The sequence below is a fragment of the Ammospiza caudacuta genome, chromosome 2 (assembly GCF_027887145.1).
Source record: "Ammospiza caudacuta isolate bAmmCau1 chromosome 2, bAmmCau1.pri, whole genome shotgun sequence".
NCBI lineage: Eukaryota > Metazoa > Chordata > Aves > Passeriformes > Passerellidae > Ammospiza > Ammospiza caudacuta.
Genome location: NC_080594.1, coordinates 114,949,925 through 114,970,685, shown reverse-complemented (window position 1 = coordinate 114,970,685; position 20,761 = coordinate 114,949,925). Strand labels below are relative to the sequence as shown.

Genomic DNA, 20,761 nt, shown 5'->3' with positions numbered 1-20,761 from the left:
ATGAATATCCTGAGCTGCAAAGGACCGAGAGGGATCACTGAGTCCAACTCCTGGCCATCCACAAATGTCACACCATGTACCTGAAAGCACTGAGCAAACACTTCTTGAACTCTGCCAGGCTGGTGCTGTGACCACTGTCCTGGGGAGCCATTCCAGTGCCCTGCCACCCTCTAGGGGAAGAACCTTTCCTAATATCCAACCTAAACCTGCCCTGATAGAACTTCAGGACATTTCATTCCCTCAGGTCCTGTCACTGTCACCAAAAGCAGAGATCAGTGCCTGCCTCTCACAAGGAAGTTGTAACTGCAGTGAGGTCTCCCCTCAGTCTCCTCCAGGCTGAACAGACCAAGTGCCCTCAGCTTCACATGGCTTCTCCTCAAGGTCCTTCCCCATCTTTATTGCCTTTGGTCACTCTCCAACAGCTTCACGTCTTTTTTCCATTGTGGTGCCCAAAACTGCCCTCAGCACTCGAGGTGAGGCTGCCTCAGTGCAGAGCAGAGCAGGACAATCCCCTCCCTTGCCCAGCTGGTGATGCTGTCCCTGATGTCCCCCAGGACAGGGATGTCCTTCCTGGCTGCCAGGGCACTGCTGGCTCATGTTCAACCAGCCACTGACTGACTAGGACACCCAGACCCCTTTCTACAGCTCTCCTCCACATCATTCCCCAGCCTGTCCATACACCCAGGGCTGCCCCATCCAGCCAATAAGGATATCCACAGATATTCGTTGTCCCACCAATACCCTTAGATTGAATGCTCAACTTCTGAACCATCTATTCCTCTTCCCATCGTGTGTTCTTCCCCATCTCCCAGCTGACCAAAGGTGCCACACAGCAGAGTAATTCAGTTTTAGCACTTACTCCTCTTTGTAACCATGGCATTTCTAACATACACCTGAAATTCTGTTTTACAGGAATTAGTCAAAAACAGTATACACATTCAAACACCTGTAATTCTCTTTTACAGGAATTAGTCAAAAAGCCAAGGGAAACTAGCTAAGTTTAATAAAAGAGAACACTCTGTAAGGCAGACATTGTGGGATCATTTTCCACTGTCAAAACCAGTCACACAAATAACTCTCCTGCAGTTTCATTACAGTGCCATGCTGCATTAAAAAACTTCCATGGATTTACTTCTTCTATGTGTCTTTCCGCCACTGACATATGCAAACTACCAAGACTAAGAGAGAAATTTCAGTCCCAAATGCTGCTTTCCAACCACTTACATTTTTATTGAAATTATCTTTTGATTAATTTAATTTTGCTTTCCACAAAATGCTTTTTTGTGTGAAGTGCTTGATATCTTGGATATCCAACTTGCAAGAGCCAAAGCCCTTCACCTTGTTTTTTACCTAAAAAAGCACTTGTTCCTTGTAGAAGTCAAGACATAAAAATAGACAAGAGAAACTAAAATGTCTCATAACTGCATGTATTTTGACTAGTTACTTTTAATAATTAAAATACATATGGTTTCAATGTACAATGTTGAAACTTAAAAATTACTAATTGAAGCCCATTCAAGAAAGATAACTGGGTGGGTTAAACAACACATGAAGGCTCAAAATCAGAAATATTCCTAAAATTTCTGTTTAGGAAAAGAAAATAAAGAATTAATGAAATAAAATAAAAATAAAAATTTTCTTAAATACTTGTTTACTTATTACTTGGAGAAAGAACATAAAACATGAATGATAGGCCTGTAAGAGTTTTGTGCTAGCACATAATAGCTGCACTAGCCAAAAATATCTTTCATAAGTATATATATACAGGAGAAATATTTGAATAAGTGCTAGAAAAGTGTCTGACTGACTATAAATAAATACTTCAAGCTGTTCATTGGTACATCAGCATTTAATTTCTTTATATTTCATGCATATTCATACAATTCATGCACATTTTAATTCTTTTGCAGACTTTTTTTTATCCTAATATAAGCAGCATGTCTTAACATTACTAACAAATGAGAATCGTTAGAAGAATAATTAAAAAATTAAAATTATATTTAAATTGATGATTTACGGGCAAGATGAAAGCATAAGCCCGGAGCAAACTACTGAAATAGCTGTTTTGTGTATAAAGAAGGAGGAAAAATTTCTGTAAGTGAAAGACAGAATCAGTATTTCTACTAAAAGGCAGATAATTGAAAACATGAGAAATTGAGTTCTCATTCTTCTAAAGGTTTTGTTACTGGGTACAGGATGCACCTGTAATAAAATCAAGTAAAATTCCCAAAGCAAAACACTGCTTTGTTATAACCAACCTGCTTGTGTCCAGCATTTCTACTGATCACCCATTAAAAAAAACACCCCACAAAGCAAACAAAATCCAATAAAACACAAAACTTCTCTACCACAAATCTCCAAACAAAAGCAAACAAAGCTTCCCCTCAATAAAACCAAACCCTCAGAAAATCTGGCCCCCGCTGTTCTCCCAATATTATCAATCTAATAAATATAAAAACCAAAGATTTCTCTTCTCCCTTAAGTATGAGTTTGGCATTCAAAGGGCTTTCAGGATCACAGCTCCAAATCCCCACTAAAAACACAAAATTTCAACAGCACCAAGCAGGATGAGCACCAGAAGGTTTTCCTCAGCTGTCACCTGGGGCTCAGCTCCCAGATCTCAGAGGGCTCTGGAGCAGTGTATGCTGTACAGGAATATCCTCCAAAATTCTCTTTGAAATCTTTCATTCCCACGGATTTTCTAAAAATTGTTTAAGGTTCAACAGCACTTAAGAACTGAAACACATGTGAAACAAAACGATTACAGGCAACTATGAAAAAAGGAGGCCAAATTTAAAAAAATATCTTCAATAAATAGGAAAATGACCATGACAGGAAGTGGCATGTCAGAAATAATGTGGCATGAACTCAGAAGCATGAATATTTTTTCTAACTACATTTACCCAGGGAATAAAAAGATACATTATATTCCTAGAGATTTTGTTTTATTCTCCCTTTCAGATTATCGCAGTGCCAACCACAGCTACCACCATGGAACACAATATTCCTTGTGTCATTTGTAAGAAACAGTGAACAGGAAAGGGACAACAGGACACAGTAAACTAAAAAAGCTGGACTGTGGAGGTAAACCTCAGCAGCATGGTGTTGCTACAGTCATCAATCTACTAAAAAAGAAATCTATTCCCCAAGTCACTGCCAGTAAATTTTGGAATTAATTGTACTTTTCTGATGAAAGGGGCAAACTCAGCTTTCATGTCGCACCTCTGAAGGCAACACTGCCCAGTCTGTCAGATTAGACAAAGACTGGGTTTTTTCAGCCAGAAGAGACACTTTTTTCCCTTAATGTAAACCAAAGGCCAAGTAATTTTCAACAGCATTGGTGCTGCAAGAGTTTATGGCAATGGGATAACAGAGAAAGTCAAGGATTCTCACAGTAATTTGCAAATCTTAACTGTAGAACAGGCAAAACCAGTAATTGATTTTGAAAAAAACACTGGGAGTTGATTTTTATGCTTGTTAAACATAAAAATTGACTCTAGCAATTATCTTGATCATCAACATCTTAAAATAGTAAAAATTAATTTTGTGCTTAAATTGCTTACATAAAATACAGATGATTTATGTTAATGCTCTAAAATTGTGAAAAACATGGAATATATGACCTTCAGACTTCCATCTTCCCCCTTTGCCTGAAGTCTCTTACTGACAATGCCTCTCACTGACAATGACTCATCTGTTGGCAATGGTTTATTCTTAGCAATTACAGACTTAACATGAATGTTTAAATACCATCAAAAACATTATGATATTTCAAAGTACTTTAATGCGACGTTGGTACAATCTGTGAAATCCAGAGCAGCCACAAGCGAACAGCAGATGAAAAAGCCAATTCCACTTTCTGCCTCTGTGTGAATGAGGAGCCCAAACTGGGCAAAGAGCCCCAGGAAAAAGGTCTGTGCTCAAGGCCAGTCACAGGCAAGCTGCATCCCAACCCCCTTAATTCCTCTCTAAAATCGTGGATCCTTTAAAAAAGGTCCACAAAACCAAAAACAGCCCAAGACAACCCTGTCTTTTCATTGCTTTGGGTTTCTTATCTTTCTTTTGTTCAAAGAAGAGATACTCTGTGTCTCAGAGAATGAGACAGACATTGTGTGAAAACATCCCTTCACAGTTTCCTCACATCCCTTCCCCATTTTACTCTCCCCATGCTTGAGCATAATCAGTGCACCAGCACTTCACTTCCTTCTCCTCACTAAGGAAGCATTTTCTGTCTTGCCTCTCATATTCTCATCACTCAGAGTTCTGCTTTAAGTATGTTTTTTAAAAATCACAGTCAGATTGGCTTTTAAAGAAGCTACAGCCCTGTTCTAGTTAGTTTTCCCCTCAGCTGACACACTGTGATGTTGAACTGATAAGTTCCAATCAGTAACACTTTGTTTTCAAACAAAGTAGGTAAGTCCCTGGACTGGACATTAAATCCACAGCTGAGTTGAACTGGAAACAGTTCAAAGTGTTTGAGACTGAGTTCCACTGGGTCTTTTGCTCCTCACTGTTATTCTTTACTAAGGATTGCAACCTCCATAGCAAAGAAAAAAACCAGAAACTCTGCTTCAGGTGTCTCAGGTGGTAATTCCAGAGCAGCTTCTCAATAAATTTTGAACCAGAAGGGGATAGGACAGCCCTGTCCCCTCCTTCCCATCCCATCAGCCTTGCACTGGATGTACCAACCAGGCCATCCCAAGCTGAGCTGGCTCAGACTTCTGATCCACCTCAGTCAGCAAATGGGGAAAAGCAAAAAAATGAAAAATCACTCGATTCAATGTGGCTGAGTGCTGAATGAGGCAATCAGGACTGCATGGTAGAAAATGAGACAAACTTTTAGGAACACGCTGCATGAAACCACCTTCAGTGCAAACACCCCTGTTCATTTCACCATCCTTTAAAGACCATCCCTTTGCCCCAGGGTAAACTGCTTTTGTTGTGGCCATTTGTTTTTTTTAAGTGACTTAACCATATGCCACATAAAAGCAATGGAATCATGATAATTTTGAAATAAAAAGATTAATTTCTTTCTGTTTTCAAAATAGTACTTTGGTGTTTTTCCCATTTGTAGCTGGTGTTTTGAAAACCTGAAGTTTGGTATACTCAAAATCCTCGTGGTAATTGACTGATTTGTTTTGCAAAGTTGTGAACATCAAACACAAGAAATTATTTACACTGAGTTATCATAATATTTATTTAAATACCTGATTCACTGACAGAACTGCAAGTTTTATGGCACAGCAGAAAAAAGTTATCTATTTCTTGATCAATTTATATCAAAAACTAAAATCATATAATCAACTAGGCTGGAGAAGACCTTTTGAAATCACTGAGTTTCTACCACTTGATTAGAAGATGACCACCTCCTTGTAAAATTAATCTTGTTTACTCCCAGCTTCTTTAAAAATAAAACCAAAATGTACTTCAGCACTTCTTTTACTTCTCTTTTACCTCTCCTTGCTCTCTTGCACCATTCATTGCATGGAATCTTTTCTACTCCTCTGCACAATTTCCAACTCCACCAATCTCTGTAGGTGAAACTTTGGGTTCTGGATGAAAAGGGAAGCCTGGGGAGAGAACTGCTTCCCTCCATCACAAAAACTGAAAGGAAAAATTGAGAGCAACACCCTACTCTTACAAATCTTGGACAATGTGAATCTGACAACCCATGAAAACAATCTGCCAAGAAAAGAAAGCTGTAAGATCCTTGAAAACAAAACACTTATTGTTTTCAATAGTTTTGGGGGAAGATTAATATGCAGAATTGTGTTTACAAATTACATTTAATTACAAAATTCTCAGCCCTGCAGGTGGATTTCTCACCACATGCAAGTCCATTAAAAGAACTCTTCCTTTTTCCAAGACATGTAACAGCTAAATTTAGAGGCCAGGAAGGGAAGGACATGTGGGTAGAGTAGAAAATGGAAAGAGGAAAAACATGGGCAAATGTGCTGAATGGAGGGAGATAAAAAGACAGATTACAATCAGAGACCAGAAAAGAATGTAAATAGTAAGGAATTTGAAGAAGTAGAGACGAAACAAAGCTCTGTGTTACCATAAACCATTTCCAACTGATTAGCCAGAAACTGTTGCCTTAGAAGCTCACTCTCAAGCCAGGAAATAAAAGAATAATTAACTGCTAGAAAAGTAAAAATTACATTAAAAAAGACATAATTTTGCATAAAAACTTTCTAGTTTACTAATTCCAAGAACTTCCAGTTTACAACAGGGAAGCCAGGGAGGAAAAAAATGGAATATAAAAATAAAAAATCAAATAATCCAAGTTGTGATTTTTTTTTTCATTAGCCTTCAATACAACCTCAGTCTCCCTCAAGGTTCACTATTTTAACAAGGGCCCTACACCAAATTTTTCATCTAGAGTGTAACACCTCACACACCTCAAACCCATCCTTCTTCTCTCAGGACTAAGACACTTCACATTAAAGCACTTCAATTTCTAAAGCAGGTGGCCTGTGACTGTTCCATGCTTATGCATTCCTTGCAGCTTTAAGATGCAACACAAGACTTGTAAGAAATGTTCATTCAATTTAAACCTACCTTTAAACTAGACTCATAGTCTGTGTTCACTTTGAACATAAGCCCAAGTCGCAAATGAATTTCCTTGGCTCGACAAAAGCTGGGATCAACATAAAGCGCCTCCTGAAATGCTTTAATTGCCCTGAAAGAAAAACACAGATTAAAAAAATGATGTTTTACTGAGGTATTACTCTATAATCAATGTTTTTTATATGGCTAACAAAGTGGATCAGAAAGTATTGTTACAGGAGAAAATAACAAAATGATGGTTTACATGTAACGTTTCTGGTGCATGGCTTTTGATTCTTCAAGGATTGGATAATTTTGAACTCCAGATATCCTCATGTATTTGAAAGTCTAATCTTCTCTATTAATTTAGAGAAACTAATTTGCTGCATGAAATACACTAACATATCAGATATTTCAGAGAGGATGACTCACAAATTAGTTACAAAATTAGTGCAAGTTCACTTATAACAGCCAGGTTGCTTTAGATTCCAGCAGTGCAGACCCCCAAGCAGCAGCAGAGATCACACACATCTCCCACTGCACCTGCCTGCTCCTTTTTCCACTTTCTCCTCCCTTCTCTAGCACCAGTGCTGTGCAAGAACTCAAATGATACTAATTGCTCCATTACTTCCACATGCAGACAAAAAAGCCTGTCAGCTCCTCACACAGTAACTTTCTTTCATATTTTCATGATATGTGAAGATGGCTCTCATTCTACTTCCTTACCTTCAAATCCTCTCTCACCTGTCCCTGTTCATGATGGCACCATACCAGATATAACAGAAATGCCATCTAGCAACTCCACCTTGGAGCAGAAACAAAGTGACTCTAAACAGGACTGCTGTGCCTCTCAGGCCACTGCATAAAACTAGGACAGCTGAAATGCAACTAAAAGATAATAGAATTGAAGTCACAGAGGAATTAAGAAAGAAGCTAAGTCTCATTGTTGCCTGAAATCCAAGGACAGGTTGAAACAAAATCCCTTCCTGTACAGCACTGGTCACACAAGAAGAGAAATCAGAACCAGCCTCTCTCAGGGTGGATTTGAGCCCCAAAGAACACAATCCCAATCCCATCTGCTGCCCCTGGAACACACAGGTGGTGCCAAGGGGGCAGGGGACAGGGCAATCTATAGGGGGAACTGGACCCACTGTGACATGGGACAGGGATTAACCCCAGTGCTTAAAATCACTCTCTCAAGGCACACTGATTTAATTCCCACTCTCCAAGTACAGTATTATTTATAAGGAAAAAAGGTTGGTTAGCAGATGCAATACAAAATTCAACAAATATTTTTCACAGACTTTTTTTACTCACACATAAATTATCATTTCTGAATCCTTCAGCAAAAACACTTCTGCTCTAAAATTCTTACAGGCTTTTTTCTCATCAATGGCAAAGCAAACCAAAGGTACAGACTTCCTCTAGAAAATGCAACTGTATGTACCTGAAGCATTATCTGACTTCTTTAAATAGAACTTAAAGAGTAGATAGGCTTAAAAAAAAGTATTAAATTTTTATTGTGGAACTGCAGCTTCCTCTATCACAATCCTTCAGGAAGGCTCTCCTTACCCAGTACCCTACTTTTCTGCCAGCATATGGAAAATGAGCAAGTAAAGCACTGAAGGGACAAACCTGCACCAGAGCTAAGCTCTCTCACATCTCATCTGAATTTCCCTGAAATCCTGTGGTGGTAGTGAATCACAAAGCTCATATCTACACTGAATTCATAACAAACAAAGGACCTTGTCTCATAATACCATGCTCATCTTCATCCTCTACAAAAACAGAGACCAAACTGAAAGGCCAAAGACTGGGCTGATCACTAAGTATCAGGACATACTTTAAGCTAGGCTTTTGCTATGCCAGAAGATAGATTCCATTACAGTGCATCTGCATTTCTTGTCTCAACTTTGATATGGGCATTAGGGACGTTATCCACTGGTATTTAAAATCCATTACCTGTATCTTGTTCAAAGACAATATCCTAAGTCCCATAAAGGAAGAAAACCACTGTCTATGATTCCAATCGAAGAGAAGACAAAAATTGGGAATGAAGACACAGCAGTTCTATAGCACATCACACAGTGTGACCACACTAACACTCTGTAAACTTCATATTCCTCATTTAACACTCCTTGCTTGATCAGAAAATAGTATTTCCATATTTCCCCTCTCAGTCATGTCCCCACTGAAAAAATCATCAAAGAGAGGATTTCTAAAAAAGTTTAAGAGAATCTGAGTGCAACGAAAATACTGCTGTAGTCTCTTGCTTACTGAACAGGAAATACTAATCATTGACACTGTTGAGCAATGGACTAAAAGCCAAAAGTATAATTAAAAACTTTCCAGGACAGTTCTCAAATTTAGTTTGAATGTATACTGTACTTCATTCAATAAACCATGAATGTTGCATACCCCAGTCTTTCAGAGGAGCACAGCACTTAAATACCTGTAAATTATCATCAGTAGACAACAGGGAAGACTGTGTCACATTTAGTCAGAAACTGGTCACAAAGACCATGCTTTGAGTAAGGTTTATCTCTACACACACTAAACTAACTAAAAATCAAATTTTACCTTTTACTTAAATCTAGTGTAAATTCCATATTGGCTTTACAATTTGTAGTTTTTTTCAGGATGACATGCATGAATAATAAAAAACAGAAACTACTTCCATCAATGTGAAAAGGGGCATCATAAAAATTTCCTCAATGAAGTGATGTGAAAGAGCATTTTTAACATTTTTTACCAGTGGTAGGTACTAATGTCTAATTAAATAAGTACAACCTCATTTAAATACTCAGTAGAATTTTTATAGAATAAAATAGTCAAGCTCTGAAAAGGCATTTACTTATTAGCTCTTACAGACAGACAAGCAATTTTACATCACAGCTGAATTAATACTGATGTAATTTTGCCTGCAGGAAACATTTAAACAAAATAGCAACGTGCTCCCAATTACAGGACACATCAAGAACATGGACCACAGCAAAAACCTCTGCCTGTTTTCCACTGCCAAGCCCAGAGCTCCAGACTCATTCCCTGACTATCAAACAGCAGAACATCTGCAGCAGCACTGACACCATTCCACAGCTGGGCCTTCCACACACAGCAGGAGTCACTTCATTCTTGTACTGATCTTTGTTTACTCTCAAACATCTCTAATCCCATTTCTGTTCTCTGTCCAAGCCCACACCCAGAAATTTGTGGGTCTGGAGGATCCATGGCATCCAAGTTATCCAGATGTTTTCCCTCACAGCCCTTCTATGGTTTGACCAAAACCAGAAGAGCAGATATGACCCAAGGGCTGGGTGAGCCCAAGAGCTTCCTGCAGGGCTGATGGCACAGAGCCTTCCCCAAGTCAGTCTGGAGGCTCCTCCATAATTCACTGCCCTTCATGCACAGACAGAACTTCTCATCTCACTCCTTCAGCAGACTAAACATACATCAATCCAAAGGAAAAATTATCAAATGAAAAGCCAGGAGCTCTCAAACTGCAGAAATAAATTATATCTGAATTCAGCAAGAGAGGACTTTCCTTTTGTTCTCTGATGATACTGACACCTGTGTGGTGAGACATGATGCTGGTTAAGTCTACCAGAATTTATTGAAATTAAATAAGAATTTTCTCCAAGGATGAGGACATTTCACAGGCAGGAAAGGCTGTTCTAATACTTAACAAAATGGGAAAGCAGGACTGGAAAACAGACACTACAACGAATGAAAAGCACCTCTGGACTTTCATTTTACACAGCACTGCTACAGCAATTCAGGAAAAATAAAAATGACATCCCTAAATCAAGACTGCCAGAATCAATACTGCAGCTATTGTCCCACCTACTAATCTATACAACAATGCCCTTCATTATGAAAGTGAAGAAACCAGGTGAATAATAAATAGATTATTATATTAAACATTTAGTGAACTCTCTTAAGACTTTTACTGGATGGTTTTCTTGAATAGACTGAATAAAATCAGCTTTGTACTAGGCAAAAGAATATAATAAAAGAACATCAATTTAACTATTCAGAAGTTATCACTTTTGTACATTTCAAACAAAACCCATGAAAATCAGAGTGAGCGTACAAAATAAAAGAACCTAACATTATCCTAATATCACTTGATGCAGTTGGAGTGAAACTTTCTTTTTTGTGTTCTTACCCTCTTTCAATTTTGACCACCTATTTTAAGCCTCACATCATTTCACAGTTTTACTAATGAAAGTGATGTGAGGCTATCATGGACAAATTTCTTTTTGAAACTCATAATCACAGTCTGAACATAAACAAAGTGTTTATGAAACACTTTTACAGTCTTTAGCTACAACTCTTCTGACCAGAGGACTGCAACAGCTGAATAGCAAAATATTTTGAGCAGCAAAGTCTTTAAACATTTCTCTAGAACAGCAGCTGGGAGCAGTTTTTTCTCCATAGCATTAGCAGAGTTTTCAGCAATCCAAGAGTAGTTTGCTATGAAATCACAGCAAGATAAGATAATGAAAGGGAAGTTAACTGCCCCCTTTATTACTGGTTAATTGCTACATGCATGTGTACTCTACATGTACATTCCCATTTTATATGCCTGAAAAAAAATATATACATTAGATCCAGCCACATGAAACCTGAGAAATATTTGACAAAGCAGCATCTACAGACTGTGTGTTTAAATTCTTAGAGGTCTCCACTTGGCAAAGTGCATTCCTACACATCCCATTATATCCTCAACTTTCTGTGTGGAGGAACCCAGTGGGAAGCAGAGATGTTGGGTTTAGATATCTTTATATCTAGATATTGCACAATGATGACAGCGCTTCTGCTGTGGGAAGGATCAGGAAGTTCCACTCAGGAATTACTGGTTTTCCACAGCAGCCTTTAGTCATGATGGAGGTGAGGAAAAGGGTCTGGATCATCTCTTGCAGGTCTTTGGCTTTTTCCAGGGTCAGTGCTGAAGGACTGAGCTCTGTATTACACTTAGCCCCTACAGCTGGTAAGGAACTCCTGGACTCAGGAGCCTCAGGGCAAAGAGCCCAAATGGGGCATTCAGGGTGACTGATCTCAGCCTCCTTTCAGGTGTTTCTGAGCAATCTGGAGCCTTTCTCAGTGCTCCAGCAATTTGCCAGGCCACTGAAAACACTACAGGCTGCCCTTGGAGCACCCCAGTTAGTACACGGGGATCCACAGGGTGTGAAACTCAATTTCAGGACACCATGTCAGAGCCTGGGCTCCATCTTTTCATCTAGATGGAAGTCAGTGGAATCAGCACATGATAAACCAGGCAGGCTCAGAATTTTCACTAAGGTGGAGAAAAAAAATTTGGTGTCCAAGCCACTGGACCTGGGTGCAGGGATTTCACAGAAATGAAGGACAGCCTTGGACTGCCTGTTGAAATTCTTTAATAATGTTCAATCTATAAGACAACTACGGAGGGCATGAAATTATTAAAGTTGTGTGAATACCTCATTCTAATAAGTTTTCTACTCTAACTGAGAAACAGGGAAACTACAGTAAAAATGAACCAACCACTTACTGCTTGATGGTAAATGGTGTAAGAGAAGGGAGTATAAAAATTTCATATCCTTCAGACCTGTTTCACTGTAGTTCATTCAACTTATGGAGATAACACCTCATGGCACATCTTAACTATAATAATTGTGTGAAATAGGTTTGGTCTAATCACACTGTTGTAGTGTTCATATATATGTTGAGGACTTCTAATTCTTACATGAACAGTTAAACAAAATCACCAACATAAAATGATGTAACAGCTATGATTTGTACTTAAGATATTGCTGCAATGCTGCTCAAGTATATAAAAATATGTCCAGTATTGAATTACAGTGAACTACATTAAGAGTCTTGGAACCAATCCAACACATCCTTTTATGAAAGCTGGAAAACTTTGAAAGTAATATAAAATATAGGAACGATAATTCTAAAGCTGATCTTATTCCCACTTGCTTTTTTTATCATCTCTGTTTATACGAGACATGAGAAAACCTCAAGTATTTCTCACCCCTTCCTTTTCGGAGGACTATGTACTTCCCTCTCGTTAAAGTCTCTGAATATATGAAGCAGTGGTGTTAAAAAAACCAGTTCATGGATGAATCAGAACAAATAAACCACCTTAAACAGTCTTGAATACTTGAACAGTCTTCCTCTGCCTGCTAGAAACATCGAGATCCACGTCCTCTCTGAGCATAAGCAGATGGAATAAATGCAGCAGGAAGACAGATTAGCATTGCACTCTGCAAGAGGACTCTCCTGGCAATCTGTGAGAGTTCTGGGGAGGATTAAGGCTTCAAAGAACACCTCTATCATCTCCAAGTCTTTTGTGATTTTGTCATACCCAAATACCAACAAGCCCATATTCCTCTGCTCTTGGCCCCAAAAATTTACAGAGAAGGGGAAAGAAAGGCACTCAAAGGGACTAAAAATCAGAACTGCACACAAAAGTGTAAGATTTTACCTACATTGGATTTCCTTCCTTTAAAAATTCTACCTAATACTTCCATGATACACAATGTCCTTAGCACCACACTATACATAACCTTGTTGTATGAATGGAATGGAAAATAAAATTATTCTACTCAACCTTAACATGAGAGCTATGTGCACTTCTTTAAGTTAGGACATCAGCTTACACTCATGCTGTCAACAAGTGAAGAAAAATCTAAATTAATTCAAAGCTCTAATTTATGAATACTAAATGGCATGATCTGCTGATGGCAAAAGTCTACATTGAACAGGTGGCTTTTCAAAAACTTAATTACTCTAAATCTAACTGCTTTGTATTATTTATCTTACAGTTTATCTATCATTTCACAGTGCAAACTGTAACAAGATACAGCTTGTAAGAAATAGTGCACAAAATACTTTTCTATGCTAATGATGAAGACAAGACTATGTAGCAACTAGAAGTTCTGAAACTTGGTAAAATTCAGCCAAGTCTCATCACAATCTTAAAACAATAGACTCTCAGGCTTTCTGAAAACTTTTCTGTTCTTCTCTTGCTAATTAGAACGCAACAGAATTGTATGCCCTGTACAAGACAACAAAGGAACAACATTCATTTCACCACTATCAGTAAAAATAGCAGTAAGCTGCAAGATAAATTAATCCATGTTTTGAGCTCATAATTTAACCAACTTATTCTAATATGAAGAATAAAAGTTTATGCACATTATCCTGAGGAAAGCATTAATGTTTGCCTTAGAGATACATAAAAACAATTTAAGGAGAGGTGGGGGAGAAATCCTGCTCCCAGCCATCAGTCAGTGGTCACTGCTGCATCCCTACCTGCAATCAGGCTTGGCTCAGTAACACAATGAACTTTTAGTGATCAATCAAGTCCTGAGTCACACTTACTGGACTAACAGTCTCTGTACTGAGTGTAAAACAGCCTGACCTAAACACTGCACCTCTCTGACTTTTCCCCCATGAATTAACTCTATCTCCACGGGATTAAACACCAATAAAAGTCTGAGGACCTTTGAACAGAACCCCAGTGACTGAGTCTATTCCATTCACGACTCCCATCACTGATAAAGTAAAAGAAAAACCCAACTGAAACCCAACCCTCCCCCAGCCTCAACAAAAGCTCTGCTCAATCCTCAAAGCCCTGGCAGAAATCACAACTCTTTTAACCCTGAGTTTTTCCATCAGATTGAAACACTGATTCCATCAGAGCCAACTGCTCCTCATATCCAAACCCCTCACCTAATGCAGCTCTGTCAAAATTCCTGCCTACCAAGCAAAATGAAAACAAGCCCCATTCACCACCTCTCTGCCACGAAGGTTTTTTACAAGAGGCTTTCCAACAAACCCAGGGCACAGATTATCAATGACAACAATTCCCAAAAGCCTGTTGAGTCATTCTGCTCCATCCCCACTGCTGAACTGTGCTAAAGGAGTGCAAATTCTCCCAAAGTGCTTTCCTTTTCATGGAGCTGTTGTGGCTGCCCCAAGTTTGTTACAGTAATACAGACACTGACCCAGGACAGTAACACCTGCAAACACCTTAAATGTAATAAAATCAAAATTAAACTATTTTACACTCACACTGAACTGAGGGTGAAATAATCACACACTGTTGGACACCACACAAAACACTGACACTGTCAGCTTATTCCAACTTACCATTGAAAGGCATTGTAATGGAAGTAGACCAAACCAAGGCCATATAAAAAGGCAGCATTCTGTAAAGGAAAGAAAGAGTGTTTAAAACCCAGATAAGAGCCAGCTTCCAATATTTTATCCATCCTTTGATATTCTATTTCCATTATAAGACAAATATATTTAAAATCTGCCTCGAACAGGAAGAGCTAAAAAGAAACAACAAAAAGATAGGTAGACATTAAAAAAAGCACTGGTTCTCCATGGTCACAAAAAAGTGGTTATTTTGGTGGAAGAGTAACCACAATATTCATGTACTTCTGTATCAGAGAAACTGATGTGCTCTGTTCTACTTGTACAACAGCAGGCAAAGAAATGATGGAGTAGAAATCTTCAGCAGTTTAATATAATGAAAAAAAAACCCAACAGTTTATGACCAAGCATCATTTCATAGTCACAATGATTTATACTCACATAAAAGAAAACAGAGATGCACATTCTAATTTCAGTGTCTAACGTAGAACATTAATTAAATGAATCTCAAAATATGCTTAAGGAGAATTCACTATTCTGAATACCAAAAAACACAGACCATCAACTTCAAACCTATGACAATAATATTCCTTCATCATTAATCCAATTTCTAGTTCCTATCCTCCTATTTGCAAAAGGCAAAACAACAAAAATACTTCCCCTTCTGGAAACTCATTTTCCCTTCATTTTCTTTCCATATAAACTATGACTTACTTCCAAAGTGAAATTATTAACAATATTTAATGAATGTTTAACTATCCAGTTCCACAAATAATTATTACATATTTCCGAAATTAGGAAAAATAAACAAATTTCTTTTTATTTTGCAAAGCTACGCCACAGCACATTTGTTTTTTATTGAGCAGAACAATTCCATTATTTATAGGAGACATTGTACATGCTGCCTAAAACACATTTTTAGGCTTTTCTCATATATAATTCTGATTCTGAGACACCAGGTATGCATCCCAAAGCTCCAACACATGGACAAGATCTGGAATTTCAGTTGTCAGAGACTGCATTTCAAGATAAAGAACTGCATGCAAGTGGCAGAGAGATTAACAAGTCAAATTTCTAAAGAGTTCCACAAAAGGAATACTAATTATCACTGAAACCCAACCCAAATATAAAAGTTATAATCAAGTTTTTCCTACAAAATAACTGGTAACCAGAAGACAATACAAAGAGCAGCATACATCAGAAACAGGATCCAGTATGAGAAATTCATTATCCTTCATTTGCATCGTCTAAATGCAAATTAAAACCAGGGGGGGATGTCAAAGATTCTCTCATGAATGCAGCTGGATCCCAGCTCCAGCAAGGGACAGCTTTTAGGAAAATGCTGTGGTGTGAGCAGATCCTACAGCCATCAGAGCACTGAAGATGTGAACAGGAGTGCAGAGGGAAGTACATAAACAATAGAAGAGAACACTTTAATACTACAGTAAACCCACATTCCTGTTTATTGAATAAAAGCACAACATGGACATCATAAAGATAAAATGTCTCCAATTCCATATTCTGTGTTTTTTACATGTTCCAAGTATGTTCTGACAACAGGAAGATCAGGAAGAAGGCAGGCTCAAAAGCTGAGCACACATAATGGCCTGACTGAAAAGTCATTTTAAATGAAGAAGAAAGAGATTTTCATGTGTGCAACATGGAAGTCTAAAAATACAGCATCCAGGAGCCCTCAATATCTTCAGGCCAACTCATTTTTCAGACAGAACTTAACAGGACTGCCCAGTGTCCCCTCTGATATTTCAAATCTCAATAAAGTTTAGATCATTGTAGAGATTGAGAACAACAGTGATCACAAAAATCCTTCACTGCAACACTTCAAAATTCAAACAAAATGTGCCAGACAACTAAAAACTCTTCAATTTGCAAAGAATTTGACTTCCTCTTATGAAATCTATTACAATTCACAGTCCAAGAAAGAGATTCAGAAAAAATCTCCCAGATATTTTGATGCTAAGGGTTTACAACAAGCAACTTTCGAGGCACAACAGAACCAAGATGCAAGTGATTTATTAAAATGTAATTTCTGTATCAAGTTCACATAAAGCTTTCAGATGGTCCTCACAGCACTACAAATAAACCATCACTGTTCTGTCCTTTGTTCTGTGCCTGTTTTCCCACTTTTCTCTCATTCTCCTTTGGCCTTAGGTCTTTTGAGACTGACCTTAAAAATATCTTAAGCTGCCACCGTCTTCTCAATAAAAATAATATAGATTTAATATTTGTACCTGTAATACTTCACTTCAAATGTAAAGATGCAAATTCTGAAATGTCAGTATGGATGATAAATTTATCTGAAATACTATAGCTCTAACCATATTTATCACCACTTATCAATTGCTATATTAATATCTAATAAACTAAGATTAAAAAGTATCTTTTCATGCATTTGAACGGGGACAGGACTCACAAGGGCTGGAGGACATCACAGTGTCCCAATGCGTGGCTGCCCTTTCCCACAAAGAATTCAAGGCAAGATACACATCAAGTTCATTACTTTTGCAGAATACCATCAAGTTCAAAATGCAGCCAAGTTCCTGCTGGCAAGGGACAATATGAAAAGCCACCACAGCTTAATGCAGATCAGCATCAAGCAGGGTTATCTCCCAAATCTTCATCTACAAAATGTCCTTTTTAAAATCGTAAGATTCTGTTTACCACGAACACACCACATCTTAAGAAATCAGTTTTCAGTTTCTTCTGTTAGTTTTGACAAATTTCTCCCAAAGAATACCATTCCATGTGTTCCAGTAAAGACCACTCTTGTTATTTAGTCCTTGCCATAGATAGCTGTTGAGGTAGAATTTAAGGCCTCTTTTTCTCACCAAATATTTTTTAGTAAGAAGCAGAAAACAAAATTATCTTATTACAGTCCTTTCCTTGAACTTTCTAACAACCCCCAACATTTATGAAGATCTCATGCTAGCAAAATGCCTTCTTTGGCTACTAATGTCTAATTTAATTTTTATGTTATCAGATATATCTTTTCACTAGATATCTCTTTTCACTAGAATCTTGAGTGAAAGTAAGATATAAACCCACACAGACTACACCTCAAATCTGAAGTTGAATGCTTGAGTTTTTTTCATTCTACAGCCATGCTACAAACACAGACAAATCAGAAATGCTATTTCCAAGTTGATATCATTTACATTTTCTATGAATTATCGAAAAATATTTAAATGTTTCATACCAACCACTAGATGGCTCAAACACCTCTTTCCATTTTCCACGCTTATGCAATTTAAGGAAATTGTCAAGTTGATATTGTGCAGTCTGTTACTTACATGCAATATTTAGTGCTGAGCAACATTTCAATTTTATCCTCTAAAAGAGTGTGGTATACGCATTTTGTCAACAGGTAACTCAGAAGGCAAAAATGTATTTGAATGCATTTTTTTATACATCTGGTGTGAATAAGCACATTGAAGACTTTTTGGTGGCATTGTTTGTTTTAAGCGAACAAGGAAAAAAAATTCACCAATGAGAAAGACTCCACCCATCTCACTAGTCTTTTACTGAAACTCAAGTAACTGGTTTACAGGCTCTTTGAAGCAGAAGATGGAAACAGATCCCCAGCATTCCATGTTTTCTGTTCTCAAGGCATTTCAGGCCAAGCCCACACAAAACCTTTTTCTCCACCTTCCAAGGGTGCAGCCAGCAGGTCCCACAGAAATACACCAGCCCAGCCCAGCAGTGACACTTATCCACAAACACAGGGACACAAACATGCTCCTGTCCTGGCCAACAATGGCCACCCCACACTCAGATCACAAACAGCCATCTAGGACTGGCTCTACCAATGTGTGGCTGCCACATCTGGGTCCAGATGTTTTCCACTTATCTGTCACACACAGCTGAGACCCTGTTACAGACTCCAAACTGGTGTTGTATAAACACAGAAATTCACTTAGAAGTTATGCTTGCAAATGAAAACCTGTTAGGCACATCTAGAGAGTCAGAGAGTAGGAAAAAACATTAAAAACTCAAAGCAGTGTCAGGGCAGCATCCAACCAGGTCCTTGCCATTTGGAAATGAAAAGGAACAGGTTTTGCCATAGTTCCCAGCACTGCTGATTCACAAACATTCCCTAGCACTGCCTCTCTCATTTTGCTGACACAATCATCTCCAGAGTACTACAGCCAACTGGATGCCAGAAGTGATCTGAATTATTAGTATCTGGGATTTTTTAACTGGATCAGCTTCCCAGGCAAGTTCATTTGTGGACCCCCATTAACAACAGCATCAACACAAGTAAAACACTGGTACAGAAGTAAAAGCTCTTAAAGCCTACACTGCTCCCATCAAAATGTCTACCAAACCTACAATTACATCTCAAACATCACTGAAACGTCCAAATATTTCACTTCAGAGAAAGCAACATCCATGGTCAGTACAAGGTGGATAAAAACACGAGATAACTTCACACTCTCCTGCCAGCCTTCTTCATGCAGGCCCTTAACCAGTGACACACACAGGCAAATGCATCAGTTCTTCTACTCATATAAATATCTCCAATATGGAGATATTTATGTAATATCTCCAAGGTGGGTGCCAAGAGGATGGTGCCAGACTCTTTTCAATGGTGCCCAGCAACAGGACAAGGAGCAATTGGCATGAACTGAAACACAAGAAGCTCCACCTGAACATGAGGAAAAACTTCTTTCCATGGAGGTGGCAGAGCTCTGGAACAGCTGCCCAGGGAGGACACAGAGTTCCCTCTCTGGAGACACTGCAGACCCATCTGGGCACGTTCCTGTGGCACCTGCTCTGGGTGACCCTGCCTTGGCTGGAGTTGGACTGGATGATCTCCAGAGGTCAATTCAACCATAACTATTCTGTGATTCTTTGTGACTCTATGGAGAAGAGCCAGATGTAGATAAAATAAACCTTTCATATAATCAGAAATCAGAGTGTACCCCACCATTCTATACAACAACTAAAATAGGAGGGAAAAAAGTTCCCATGTAGTTGGTTAGCGAAAGAAAAACTATGGAAAAAAGATGACATTCAGCACCCTTATGAGAGATCAGTGACTGCTTTACACTTGTTTACTTCTGACAGGAATCAGAAAGTCTTTGATGGCATATTTAGCTTGCAGCAGCAGGGTCTGACAGCCCAGGAGCCCCTGGAGCCCTGAGCCCAGCCCACAGCACCCCAGGCTGCACAGGACACACGTGGGCAGGCGGCCACTGCTCCTCAGAAAACCTGACCAGGAAAACAAGGTTTTACAGCTCATGTCACATCCTGTGGTCACAGGGTGTCACAGCCACCTGTTCAAAGCAAAAGAACAGTTTTTGTGCTTAAAGGTATGAATATGTTTATTTCTTTACTGAAATTCAAAAAAGAAAAAAAAATGAAGTTTTGACACTGTGGCGCCTAATTCTTCCTCCTGACACTACTCAAATACATAGTAACAGCTCCCTAGAGAATCTGTACCAAATAAAAAATTCCATTTAGGCCCCTGTTTATAAACAGTTCCAGGCCCTTGGGAGCTGACAGGCTCTAGCACAGAGATTATTCGTGCTCAGGAGAAAGGGAGGGTTCAAATAAAATTTGTTTACATTTGTATAAACATGAAAAAGAGAACTGTCTACATGTGCTGTAAATTCCATTCACCTGCAAAAATACTAAGAACCCTGTGTGTATGGCAAATTAGCATTAGTTTTGTCTTCTTCAAGTTTTATGGTACCTAAAAAATCATCACATTTATACAGGATTTTTAAATACAGCTATTCTAATATGCTTGCATGACTGCTTCTGGAGCAATAATCATAATATTCCAAAATTTGTTACTGAGTATGTGTCTGCATCCCAGTAGCCATGTGAAAGCAATTAAAATATAAAAGTCATCATTCCTGTGACAAATACATTCTGTCATTTGTAATATCTTGGTAAACAGCTACAAAGTAATTCCTCATTTTCTTGAAGAAGATCTTTTCCGAGAGTAAATATTGCCAAAATACACCTACTACTTCCAGAAGAAATCTTCCTTAATTCAAAAAAACGACTTTTTTTCATATGACAGAAAAATTCTTACTAG

General features: G+C 38.4%; 1 protein-coding gene across 8 annotated transcripts in view; it reads right to left on the bottom strand.

Moving 5' to 3' along the window:
* KDM6A (lysine demethylase 6A) overlaps positions 1–20,761 on the bottom strand; it is a 151,503-nt gene that overhangs the window by 63,318 nt on the left and 67,424 nt on the right. For all 8 annotated transcript variants that reach the window (XM_058825137.1, XM_058825136.1, XM_058825139.1 and 5 more), the window contains exons 5-6: positions 14,689–14,747; positions 6,562–6,682 (exon numbers count right to left, since the gene is read on the bottom strand). In XM_058825137.1, the coding sequence (XP_058681120.1) occupies positions 6,562–6,682; positions 14,689–14,747 (180 nt within the window). The remainder of the gene's footprint in view (positions 1–6,561; positions 6,683–14,688; positions 14,748–20,761) is intronic.